Source organism: Taudactylus pleione, unplaced genomic scaffold (genome assembly GCF_031769625.1).
Source record: "Taudactylus pleione unplaced genomic scaffold, aTauple2 ptg000053l, whole genome shotgun sequence".
NCBI classification, from domain to species: domain Eukaryota; kingdom Metazoa; phylum Chordata; class Amphibia; order Anura; family Myobatrachidae; genus Taudactylus; species Taudactylus pleione.
The window spans coordinates 24,210,395-24,223,466 of record NW_028284455.1 but is presented as its reverse complement, the minus strand read 5'-3'; the positions used below and the strand labels follow the sequence as shown (position 1 = coordinate 24,223,466).

General features: G+C 40.7%; 1 protein-coding gene across 1 annotated transcript in view; it reads left to right on the top strand.

The window, feature by feature from the left end:
- AZI2 (5-azacytidine induced 2) overlaps window positions 1-13,072 on the top strand; it is a 106,639-nt gene that overhangs the window by 52,742 nt on the left and 40,825 nt on the right. Inside the window, exon 6 of the mRNA XM_088462754.1 lies at window positions 4,768-4,826. Coding sequence (XP_088318880.1) covers window positions 4,768-4,826 — 59 coding nt within the window. The remainder of the gene's footprint in view (window positions 1-4,767; window positions 4,827-13,072) is intronic.

Below are 13,072 nucleotides of genomic sequence, written 5' to 3'. Positions count from 1 at the left end.
CTCGAAAGAGCTTACATTCTTTAAGGGAGGGGAAGACTAACAGGAGTGACACAGAATGGGGTAGGCGGGGAGAAAGGAAGATGTAGCAGCAAGTTAGGATGAGAGCTGGAAGGCTTTAATGAAGTAGTGGGTCTTAAGAGCTCGTTTGAAAGATTGTACAGAGGTGCAGAGTCTGATGGGGAGAGGGAGGGAGTTCCAAAGGTGGGGAGCAGCGCGGGCAAAATCTTGGAGGCGGGAGTGGGAGGAAGTAATCAGTTGGCATGAAAGGCGGCGTGTATTAAGTGAACGAAGAGGGCGGACAGAAGAGTGAAGGGAGAGGAGATCAGAGATGTAAATGGGAGAGGAATGGGTGAGGGCTTTGTAAGTGAGTGTGCGGAAAGTCCTAGGCAGAAAGTCAATGCAATGTAATAGGCAGAAAAGTTTCGCCTATGAATAGCAGGCGGAAAAAAGTGCAGAATTTTGATTTTGGGGTGCAATGTTGCAGGAACCCCCGTGTAGCCTTCAGACAGTCCCCCAAAGGTAAACTGTGTCAAAAATGTTTAAAAAACACTTAAGGACACCCCAAAATATTACTTTGAATTTGGGGGCAAAAAAAATTAAAAATTATATGCAGCTTGCCTATGTGCGTCTGCGGTTGTATCTGCATGCAAAATGCAACGTTACAATGTTACAGCCACTGACACTGTAACGTAGCATTTTGCATGCAGATACAACCGCAGTCGCTCACAGAACATAGGCATTTTAATCAGCAGAAGCTGCTTGTGCTACCTAATCACATCACTGTGTGAATAAGACGCATTTGAAGGTAAAAAGTCGCAGAAAGACGCTCAGAGCTACCAAGTCATGCCATGCCACGGCATGGCACGACTAGAAGGGCTGTTTAATGAGCAAGGAGGCTAGATTTATGAGGACACATCTGTATATCATGCAATTGATACTTCGTAACTGTACAAGTCCGTGGAGAAAGAGCACATTTTTATATGTTGGCTTCTCTATATAGTTGAATACGTATATATTATATTTTTATAGGCCAGTGAGAAAACTGCAATTTCACTACTTTTTATGTCGTCACCTGAAAACATAACTGTCCTAAACTGCAGTGCCCACCAGGTGGCACCAAATTCAATGCTATAATGTAGACAGTTTAACCATGTTGGTTTTATTTTAAACGCTGAAGACATTTTATTTATATATTTTATTACATTTACTTTATAATAGTGGTTGAAATGTAATTCACAATTAATGTACTAGTGATTGGCATGTGTTATACTAAGTGAATTATTTACAATAGTGATTGCTTTATATTTTCAAATTTTAACAACTTTTACTTTTCATTTTATAGATATATTCAAATTCTCTTTAATACAGATATACAAGTAATTAATTCATCATTGTAACAAGGGAAATATTAGGTAGCAAATTTGTTTAAATTGTTTCAATACTTTAAAAACAAATGATTGTGCTTTACAAATATTTCAGTGTGTAAACACAGAACAAACTTTCTTTGGCGACCAGAATATGATGTTACTTTTATCACCTACCTTTTAAAAGTAGGTGGTAATTATTTCACCCACCTAAAGTTCTAGCTACACCCTTGGCAGATATAGTTCATAACTGACAATTCTGTACAAATGAGTGACCTTTCTACCAAAGCAGTGACATCACAAAGGCTGTTTATGTTCTAAGCAAGTCACATGATCAGCATTCCGAGGGAAAAAAATCACATATCTATCTATCTATCTATCTATCTATCTATCTATCTATCTATCTATCTATCATTTAGGTTAAAATAAGCTTACATTGCACGGTCAGAAGACATATTAACAGATACAGTTGATCATTGACAGTTCTGTAGCAAGTCACTTATCAGCCTGTTGAGGTTATGGGGCTATTCATAAAGAAGAGAAAAGCCCTGTTTTGCGGTAAACAGGGCAATTCTCTGCTCTTGGCTATTCATAGAGACGGTAACGCATGGGGAAACATGTTTCTCCAGCATCGCCACTACTTCATTCATGTATCGCGTCACCATACTGTAGTATGGTGACCGCGATTCATGAAGCTGGAGAAAAGTAAACCTAAAGGATCTCAGATACGGTAATCATTTTCCTAATATGCGATGGATGAGAAATAACACTCACCTATGGCGTCCAGAGTGATGACGGCTCCACCCCCTGGTCTCCCATCAGCCCCCGTTGCGGCTTCTCTAGCAGCAGGACACATCAGTATACGCATGCGCAAAGATTATAAAGAAAAAAACCCTGAAAAGAACGTTGTGTCCACGGAGAAGCTCTGATCGCATTAGCTCATTATACCGCTTCACAAGGCATGCCTGGTAGGTCTACATGAATTGCTACTAAAATTAACAATAGGTTGCAACGAACTGTTGCGATCTATAGTGAAAAATAACCACTCTTTAGCGCAGTTTTTAATGAATGGACCTGTGTAAATCATATCCTACCTGCTTTTCACCTTTGATAGCTATCTATAATTTTAATATACCGTTTAAGTATACTGTGATATGTCATATCAGCAGATACAGTTGATAACCAATAGTTCATGTGACTTGCTATAGATCAGCCTATGGAGGTTATAAATCACATCCTACTTGCATTTCACTACATCTATCTATCTATCTATAATTTTCATTAACATTTAGGTAAAAATAAGCATACCTGACACAGGAAGTTGTCATATTAGCAGATACAGTTAACTGGCAGTTCTCTGTTCAAAGTTGGAACGTCACAAAGGCGGTTTATTATCTAAGCAAGTTACATGCTCTGTAAACTGAGGCGAAAAATCACTTCCTGTGTGTGTGTGTATATATGTGTGTGTGTGTGTATATATATATATATATATATATACCGTGTTTCCCCGATAATAAGACACTGTCTTTTTTTTTTTTGTTCAAAAAAACACCATAGGGCTTATTTTCGGGGTAGGTCTTATATTAATTATCATTGACAGCAGTGCCCCTTATGCTGGCCCCCTTGTAGAAGTGCCCCTTATGCAGGCCACCCCCTTGCAGGCCCCCTTGTAGAAGTGCCCCTTATGCAGGCCACCCCCTTGCAGGCCCCCTTGTAGAAGTCCCCTTATGCAGGCCACCCCCTTGCAGGCCCCCTTGTAGAAGTGCCCCTTATACAGGCCACCCCCTTGCAGGCCCCCTTGTAGAAGTGCCCCTTATGCAGGCCACCCCTTGCAGGCCCCCTTGTAGAAGTGCCCCTTATGCAGGCCACCCCCTTGCAGGCCCCCTTGTAGAAGTGTCCCTTATGCAGGCCACCCCCTTGCAGGCCCCCTTGTAGAAGTGCCCCTTATGCAGGCCACCCCCTTGCAGGCCCCCTTGTAGAAGTGCCCCTTATGCAGGCCACCCCCTTGCAGGCCCCCTTGTAGAAGTGCCCCTTATGCAGGCCACCCCCTTGCAGGCCCCCTTGTAGAGTGCCCCTTATGCAGGCCGCCCCCTTGTAGAAGTGACCCTTATGCAGGCCCCCCCCTTGCAGGCCCCCCTGTAGCAGTGTCCCTTATTGCAGTGCACTTACCTGACTCGCCGCCGTCCGGGATGTCGCTCTCACTTGCGCGCTGACTGGATCTAACATGATCCAGCAGGCGCGGCCGCACAGGATCCTCAGCGCGCGGGTGACGTCATGACGTCACCCGCTCACTGCATGACTGGGAACGCTGGTCTCTGCAGCTTTCCCAGCTCAAAATGAGATTCAGGTAGGTCTTATTTTCGGGGTAGGGCTTAATTTGGACCGGGTTACAAATTTAAGGGTAGGGCTTGTTTTCGGGGTAGGTCTTATTATCGGGGAAACACGGTATACTATATTATAGCGCAGTGGCTTTTAATAAAACTCATTTGTTGCTGTAAGCGGTGGCTTTTAATAAAACTATCATTTATTTCTGTAACTGTTATTTCTCTTCCTTTATTACAGTCAGACACACCATCTGACTGTAATATAGGAAGAGAAATAAGTTACAGCAATAAATGAGTTACCTAGTAAAACTATCTAATTTATCAAGTACGCATGATTATATAAATATAACACAAGCCCAAAATTTTAAATTGTTACATTATAATCCCAATATAAGATAGACTTAGCTCGGCACAAACTAATCACGAGATTAGACCGATGACCGAAGGAATTTTTATTACTTGAAGCACCTTTCATTATATCATTTCACACAATTCTTTACACTTTAGACTTTATTTTAATATTTCGCCTATCTTTGGATAATGCTTTCTTTTTAATTAAATAATAATAAAGGTATTTATACATTTATATATTTTAAAAGATTCCAGAGAATATTTCTTGATATAGAAATATGCTGACCCAATGAGTGCATATAAAAGTTCTGGTTCACATAAACAAATTAAAAAAACATAACATAGATCCAATAAATCAGTGAGCCAAGGCCATATATATTGACTTGGCTGACTGTAGCAGTACTACACTATTCCTGGAAGGAGTTATTTGTTTTGGATTGGATATAAGATTAGATAGTGTGTGTTGATTGTATAAAAGGATTGTCGTACCCATTTAGGATTTACCTTAACCGCAAACAATGCTATGACAGGAGGTTTTCAAAATGACTTCACAAGTCACCTAATTTAATGTATATTTTATAAGAGTGACATTACTACTCACCAGATGTAATGATGTATTTTAAGACTATTTTACATATATTAACAAATACATTTTCTCCTTATCTTTCCCTGCTGTTAGGAAATTTAGTTTTTCTATGAAAGATTAATGTATAATTTCTGTATTACAGAATGCAGCTGTAGACAAATGTCTGTCTGATAAAGAGGATTCTGAAGACGCAGTTGAAAGGTAACTATTTAATTGCTGTTGTTTTTTGTGGAAATGCTCAAAATAAATAAACATTTAAATTGTATTTTGGAAAAGTACTAGTTTGCTAATTATTACTAATTATTATTAGTAGTAGTATATTTAAGAACCCAAAGCAGCAATGTCCATGAAGCAAGAATCACTCTTATAGAGAACTAGCTACAGTGCCCCGCCTTGCCTGGCTTTTATTTTTCTCTGTCTTGACTACTACCACCCCATCTCTTTTTTTTTTTTTCTCCATGGAGAGAGATGTACTAAGCTCTGGAAAGTGATTAAATTGGAGAGTGATAAACTACCAGCCACTCAGCTCCTACCTGTCATGTTACAGGCTGTGTCGCCCCATCTCTCTCCCACCTACACTTTCGCCTCACCATTCTCTCTATACTCCCTCCCCCTCTTTTCTCTTTCTTCCCGATCCCAAGACTTTCTCCACACCTGCCTTCCTCCCCAACTGTCTCTCTTTGTCACCGCCCCACACACTGTCCTGTGCATCTCTGACACTTGTGTGAGAAATCGCAGTTCATACCATAATTTCTATCAGCAGTCGATTTTATTACTGAGATTATGTGAAATGCGTACCATTTCTTGCGTACCATACGGCCAAGCTGCTCCCACAACAGCACAATGGGGTTGAGATCTGGTGACTGCGCTGGCCACTCCATTACAGACAGAATACCAGCTGCCTGCTTCTTCCCTAAATAGTTCTTGCATAATTTGGAGGTGTGCTCTGGGTCATTGTCCTGTTGGAGGAGGAAATTGGCTCCAATCAAGTGCTGTCCACAGGGTATGGCATGGCGTTGCAAAATGGAGTGATAGCCTTCCTTATTCAAAATCCCTTTGACCTTTTACAAATCTTCCACTTTACCAGCACCAAAGCAGCCCCAGATATCATATTACCTCCACCATGCTTGACAGATAGCATCAGGCACTCTTCCAGCATCTTTTCACTTGTTCTGCGACTTACAAATGTTCTTCTGTGTGATTCAAACTCCTCAAACTTCGATTAGTCTGTCCAAAACACTTTTTCCAAACTTCCTCTGTCCAATGTCTGTGTTCTTTTGCCCATATTAATCTTTTCCTTTTATTGGTCAGTCTCAGTCTCAGATATGGCTTTTTCTTTGCCACTCTGCCTAGAAGGCCAGCATCCCGGAGTTGACTCTTCACTGTAGACGTTGACACTGGCATTTTGCGGGTACTATTTAATGAAGCTGCCATTTGAGGACTTGTGAGGTGTCTATTTCTCAAACTAGAGACTCTAATGTACTTGTCTTCTTGCACAGTTGTGCATCGGGGCCTCCCACGTCTCTTTCTACTCTGGTTAGAGCCTGTTTGTGATGTTCTCTGAAGGGAGTAGTACACACCGTTGTAGGAAATGTTCAGTTTCTTGGCAGTTTCTAGCATGGAATAACCTTCATTTCTAAGAACAAGAATAGACTGTCGAGTTTCACATGAAAATTCTCTTTTTCCTGCTATTTTGAGAGTATAATCGAACCCACAAATGTGATGCTCCAAATACCATACTAGCTCAAAGAAAGGCCAGTTTTATAGCTACTCTAACGAGCAAACCCGTTTTCAGCTGTGCTAACATAATTGCACAAGGGTTTTCAAGGGTTTTCTAATCATCCATTAGTCTTCTAACGCGCTTAGCAAACACAACGTACCATTAGAACACTGGAGTGATGGTTGCTGGAAATGGGCCTATATACACCTATGTAGATATTCCTTTAAAAAACAGACGTTTGCAGCTAGTATAGTCATTTACCAAATTAACAATGTATAGTGTATTTCAGATTAATTTAATCTTATCTTCAGAAACGGTGCTTTTCTTTCAAAAACAAGGACATTTCTAAGTGACCCCAAACTTTTGAACAGTTGTGTGTGTGTGTGTGTGTGTGTGTGTGTGTGTATATGTATATATATATATATATGTGTGTATATATAATTATATATATCATTACATTGAAACTGATTCAATTTAGATATACATTTTTACTTAAATGTTAATTTTTTTTTTTTTTTTTTTTTTTTTTGGTAGCTTTGTTGATTTTAGGATTTTTGGTATTGGCCACCCCTGTTGTCACAAACTCTCGTATAGGTGATGAAGATGCTGACTGTACACTTTGAGTAGTTGTAGACCGAGAGCAGAGGCGCAGAGTCAAATGTATCGGTGGCCTTACCTGGGACCCCCCACAAGGGGGTTTGGGTTTTGCTGTGCCCGATATACAGGTTGCTTTCCTCTGACTCGGTTCTGTTGTACAGGCTTATGGATATGAAGGAACTGAGGGCAGACAGTGAGACTGGTCGCCGAGGGCGTACTGGATTGTCGTTGTCAGTGGGTCAGGACCAGGGATGCAATACAGTACCAATGGGCAAGCAGAATCGGGTCAAAGGAATAGTCAAAGTCAGCACTACCAGAGGAGTAAGCAAGGAGAATCGCGAGAATCATCAGATGAAGTGTATCAGAACATGGATAACTTGCTGTGGGAGTTCACTGGAAACAGACACTGGGGTAAAGGTATGGTACCTAATAAACCGTGCCCAGGGACTCTCTTTATAGGGAGGGATTGCAAATTTGGCGTGCCTTCCACTTTGAATTTCAAGAAGAGCAGCATGTGTGCTCCTATTTGGGCTGCGGCCGTCTGCAATCCGCCGGAAGAGAGCAGAGCTGCTGTCAGCAGCAGTAGCCGGGGAGAGAGGAGATGCCTATGGTCCCAGCATCAGGCGGGAGAGGGTCCCCTGGCAGCATGGGGAACTTATCTGGCGTCTGCCACCCGGCACCTGGCCGCTACCAGACTGCCACAACCCCGGGGTACCATCGCCGCTGGTCCCAGTAAGTAGGAGTTGCACTCCAGTGTACTGTGACACCTGTACTGTCTGTTTTGGATTTACTGGAATATTTGTATGTTTTATTGTAATTTCACTATACAGTGCCACAGACAGTAGAAGCTAAATAATCCTAGAAAATATTAATCTAGTATGCCATCCATCTGCTTTCCTGATGCTTTTATATCGTTGGAAAATGTTTTACAGTGGAATAGGGAAGACAGGTGGGTCAGGTCACATAGATAGACATCACTCGATACTAACCCCATCACACAGTATCTGTACAGCAATTACCCCTGCGTCACCCAATCCATTACAACCCTCCCGCCCACCCCCCCACCTTTCCTTTGCCCGTCACACTAGCACAGCTATTAAGATCCAATTAGAGCACTGTGACTCTATAATAAAGGAACATTTTCTACAACACTAACGTTCCACTTGTTCTATTATATTTTTTTCGATTATCTGTACACACAGTGTTAATTAACTCAGGCGCAAACCTTAATCCAATACAGAATAATAGTATAAATTCATACCATTTATTTCTTAAAAATAATTCTCTTTAAAAAATTGTGCTTACATAAAGTGCATAAGAGCCAATCATCGCTGCCAATGAGGGACAGATGTACTGACCCACCATCACCCGGAGGTGTGAGGTCAATGGTGGGGTCCACTCAAATGGCAACTTATTTTGACACGTTTGTGAAAACCCAACGAGTTTCCTCCGTTACAGAGGACTTCTTCAGGGCTAATGTTAATGCTCCTTTAATGATAGTGGATCAATATTGATCTCTCAACCCACTGAATATATTTAAAAACGGTCAGAAAAACAGCCTAGTGATAACTTCTATAGACATCCAATATACACCAAAGCAAGACTATGCTGATTACAAGATGACAAAGTAACAGGCTGCCTCACATCCTGTTAACTAGCACAGAAGTCCATTCCACTTATCCGGTATGCAGTACTACATAAGCAGTTTTGCAGTGACCCTGAGATCTACCCTGCTGGACCCAAATCTTAATAGTGTTTTTGGATCATGTTCTGCGTACATCAAGTTTTAATAAAACCTAAAAAGAATGACAGCACACAAAGCCGCTGGAAGCCATACCGACAGCTTCCGCGGCCAATTGAATCCATCCCCATAGACTAAATGTTTAAAACCAGGTTCAAGCTCATTAGCAGACTTCACACCAGTATTGACCTGATTAATATTCAAATATTCCTGCTAACACAGCTGCATAAATTTATGCATATAAACATCATTACATTTAAATATAGGGTTCAAAACTACAGTGAATATCTTAGTTTTCAAACGCTGTCTCGCCCTATGTTGCTAGATTTCACTACATTTAATAATGTTTGCAAGACCCATCATTGCTCCCTTAAATGATCAGGTTATCCCCTGGTGAAGGACACACAATTCCTATGATCTCAAAAATTCATCATCTGCATGCCAAAACCAGGTTTGCCATGCCTTTTGCATGTCTAAATCTGCATACACACCTAATCGTTCGGGCGATATATTTGCCAGCTGAGCCATTTGAATTTTCAATGACTTCTGCTTCAGACATATCGGGCTTTCAGTGGGTTGGTCATACAGACAACCAGATGAAACGATAAATCTGCTGGAACGATCGTCATCGGCTGTGCTGCAGGGCCGATCAGATAGATCTGTGAATGACGTCAGTCATAGACATATCTGGTGTACAGAGAAGGTATGTATGTGGTCCGGTGCGCTCTTACACTGTAAGCTGGTATGTGGGATGGTTTCTCATTAGGTGCTTTTGTACCTGTTTATATCTGAATCCTAATGCTACCTCAAATACCTGTGGCTTTCCTTTGCCACTATGTTTAAGATAGATAATGTAGACCATATAGGGCTCAAATAGAATATAAGATTTTTATTTAGGTCGTATGTAAAAGGGTGATAAAGGAATAAATGTTGGAAAAGATACTACTAATAAAAACATAAAAAATTAAAAACACTATGCATATTTATAATGTTGCCATTCGAATAAAATATGATTTTATGTTTAAACCAACAAGAAGCCAAGATCTCTGTATTGTCAATGGTGTGGATACACCCTTGATTGGTGGATGGATAAAAACATAAAATGTTAATGATTACAATAACGATATTGAAACAATAAACTCAATTTGGCTCATTGTACATTGTATACAGTGATATTCATGATTAGGCAGAATAAATGTAGCTCAAGCTGGTTTCAGCAAACATATATAAAACATGGGGTGCCTTTGAATAAATAGGTTTGAGATGTTAAAGTCCCAGTCTGATTAATGTCTGATGAATCCTTACTGAGTGGAAACATAGGAAAATTGATCTCCCCAAAGTCTGTTAAAATACGTCGGTCGGTGCATGCACCTCCTACCTCTGTGCCGGTAATGACAGTGATGACTATCTTTACTTGTATGCTGTGTCTTGCCTCCGTGCGGTTGTTTCCCGGGTCCTGTCAGCGATGTTGGAGACCCGTCCTGTGTGGGTCCCGTGGTGTAACAGCCAGAACGATGAGAGTCTTCGGCCGCTGTGTTTTTAATTTTTTATGTTTTTATTAGTACAGGTTGAGTCTCCCATATCCAAATATTCCGAATTACGGAATATTCCGAAATATGGAATTTTTTAGCATGACTAAAATAGTGAAACCTTTGCTTTTTGATGGTGTAAAGTACACAAACTTTGTTTAAGGCACAAAATTATTAAAACTATTGTATAAAATTACCTTCAGGCTTTGTGTATAATGTGTATATGAAACATAAATTAATTTCATGTATGTACACAAACTTTGTTTGAGCCACAAAATTATTGAAAATATTGTATAAAATGACCTGCAGGCTGTGTGTGTAAGGTGTATATAACACATAAATGCATTCTGTGATTAGATTTGGGGCCCATTCACAAATATTTATGCAAATATTCCAAAATACGGAATATTCTGATATCCAAAATACCCTTGGTCCCAAGAATTTTGGATATGGGAGACTCAACCTGTAGTATATTTTCCAACATTTATTCCTTTATCACCCTTTTACATACGACCTAAATAAAAATCTTATATCTGGTGTACACACTCGCCGACTACAGATATATATCGCCCATTCAATATAACTTGTGCTATATCTGTAAGTGTGTGCCCAGCTTACTGCATTAGATGTGTATCCTGCATGCAGCCAGAAAAGAATGACCATCCAAAATGTTGGTGGCCAGTAGGTGAAGATGGTCATTTGATGCTCATCATTGTATATTTACAGGGGTATTCAATATGGAGCGAAAACTCAGTTTTTGCGATGTTTTCGCACCAATGACGTCATTTTCGGAGGTTTTGGTTTTACACCGTATTCAATTTCAAAGACTCTTCGCAGGTACGAAAAGTCTTTGAAAAAAAACGGGGATAACTTTTCACCACTGAATAGGTGGTGAAAAAAAGTGCAGAATTGGGGTTTAGGGGTGCAGGCTTAAAAAAAAAATTCTGCACCCCTGGGAATGACATTTTAAAAATAACTGTGTCATAAAAAGTTTAAAAAAAAAATAGGGACACCCCAAAAAATTAATTTAAAAATTGGGGTGAAAAAAAAAAAATTGGGAAAAAAGTGTTTAAAAATAGGGAAATAGGTTCAGGGCTATTCTGCAAGTATGCGGCAGGTGTTTTCTAGAATAGGCTATTAGCGGCAGGTGCATAGTTGCAGAATTTTTTAAAACTTACTTTAGGGACATAAAAATATGCTAGTACCCATTTTCATGTACCCCAAATTTGATGGGACCACTTAAAAAAACGAAAAAAAAAAAAAACCTAAGTACTCTTCTGCAACACTTCTTCAGTGTCGGGAAAAAACACCTGCTGCGGCTATTTAAATCCCCGACTTTCATTTGCAGGCTAAAACGGGGGTACCCATAGTGATCCCCCATGTTTTTACAACTTTAGGGGGGGTCCTACAATTTATTCCAGGAAAATTTCATTTTTTTACGCAGATCCCACTTCGCAGCTTCCCGTTTTCGTAGGTTTTATATTGAATACGGGGATAAAGCGGGCGCGCGCCTGATACTTTATCCCAGGAAAATCTCCAATGTGGAGCGAAAAGTCCAGCACGGATTTTTCGCTCCCATATTGAATACCCCTCTTAGGCTTAAACCTTAAGAACAAACACTATCATTATATAAAATACTTACAAAGTTCCAAGCAGTGTGGCTATAGATGTGTGACTTTACAAATGATTAAACTGGAAGTTACCGCTCTATAGTTGTTACCCCTAACACTATATTCACCACATATAAATTTGTCTAAAAACCACAAAAAACTATACCAGCAAAACGTGCTAACTCAGTAACTGCAAGAGATTTGCATTCTGAAGTATTTCAGTCATTTGAGGAACTGATCTGTGGGAAGCTACACTATATTTAGTTATACAGTAAACAATTACACAAGAAATGTAATAACATTTTAAGGGGGAACTAATATTCACCATACACGTTTCATGGAGAAGCAATGCAGACCAGTAAGTAAATTATCTCACCTCTTACTTCAGGTATTAACAGGTACCATCTGTGGCTGCTGTATTATGAGGGAGATTGGATTAGCATGGTGTCATGTTTTAGTGTTCTGTGTAAAGACAAGTATGTCCACTTGCAAAAACCCTCATTGGCTTTAACAATGCAGGTAATCTGCATTTGAGGGGTAATTCAAAGGGATGCCTTGCTGGAAATTGACAAGTGGAGGTGAGTCTGTATGAGGTTAACCTAGATTACTGATTAAGGAGAAAATTTGTTTTCCAGTCCATCAGTGATCTCGTGGAGTGAAAAAAATTGGGGTCCTATTCCACTTTTACATATTATCGTACAATGCTGGGGGCAGGTAGCAGTTGGGGTAGAGGAGGTTAAGGGCAGGCAGTGCTGGGGGCAGGGAGGGGGTAAGTGCAGACAGCAGTTGGGTCACTGCTGGGGGGCAAGGATGGAGCTAGGGGCAGACAGTGCTAGGGGGGTTAAGGGTAGAAATCTGCTGGGGCAGCATTGGAGCAAGGAGGGAGGTAGGGGCAGGCAGTACTGAGGACAGTGCTGTGGGGGTAGGGAGAAGATAGATATCAGCTAGGACAGTACTGCGAAGCAAGGATGGGGTTTGGGGTAGGCAGTACTGGGGGTAGGGAGGAGGTAAGAGTAGATAGCAGCTGGGGCAAAAAGGGGGTTAAGCACAGACAGTACTATTGGCAGTTTTACATTAATAATAATTAATAATGGAGACTGATTTTCCCAGTAAATACCAAGGCCAGTTAATAACTTCTCTAAGGTCCACACATCTACACAACCCTACCATACATCCATAAGCCTAACCGTCTCCCCGGCATAGATGCCGGCCTGGGGACTGTAGGCGGGCATGGGGTGTCATGGTGGCTC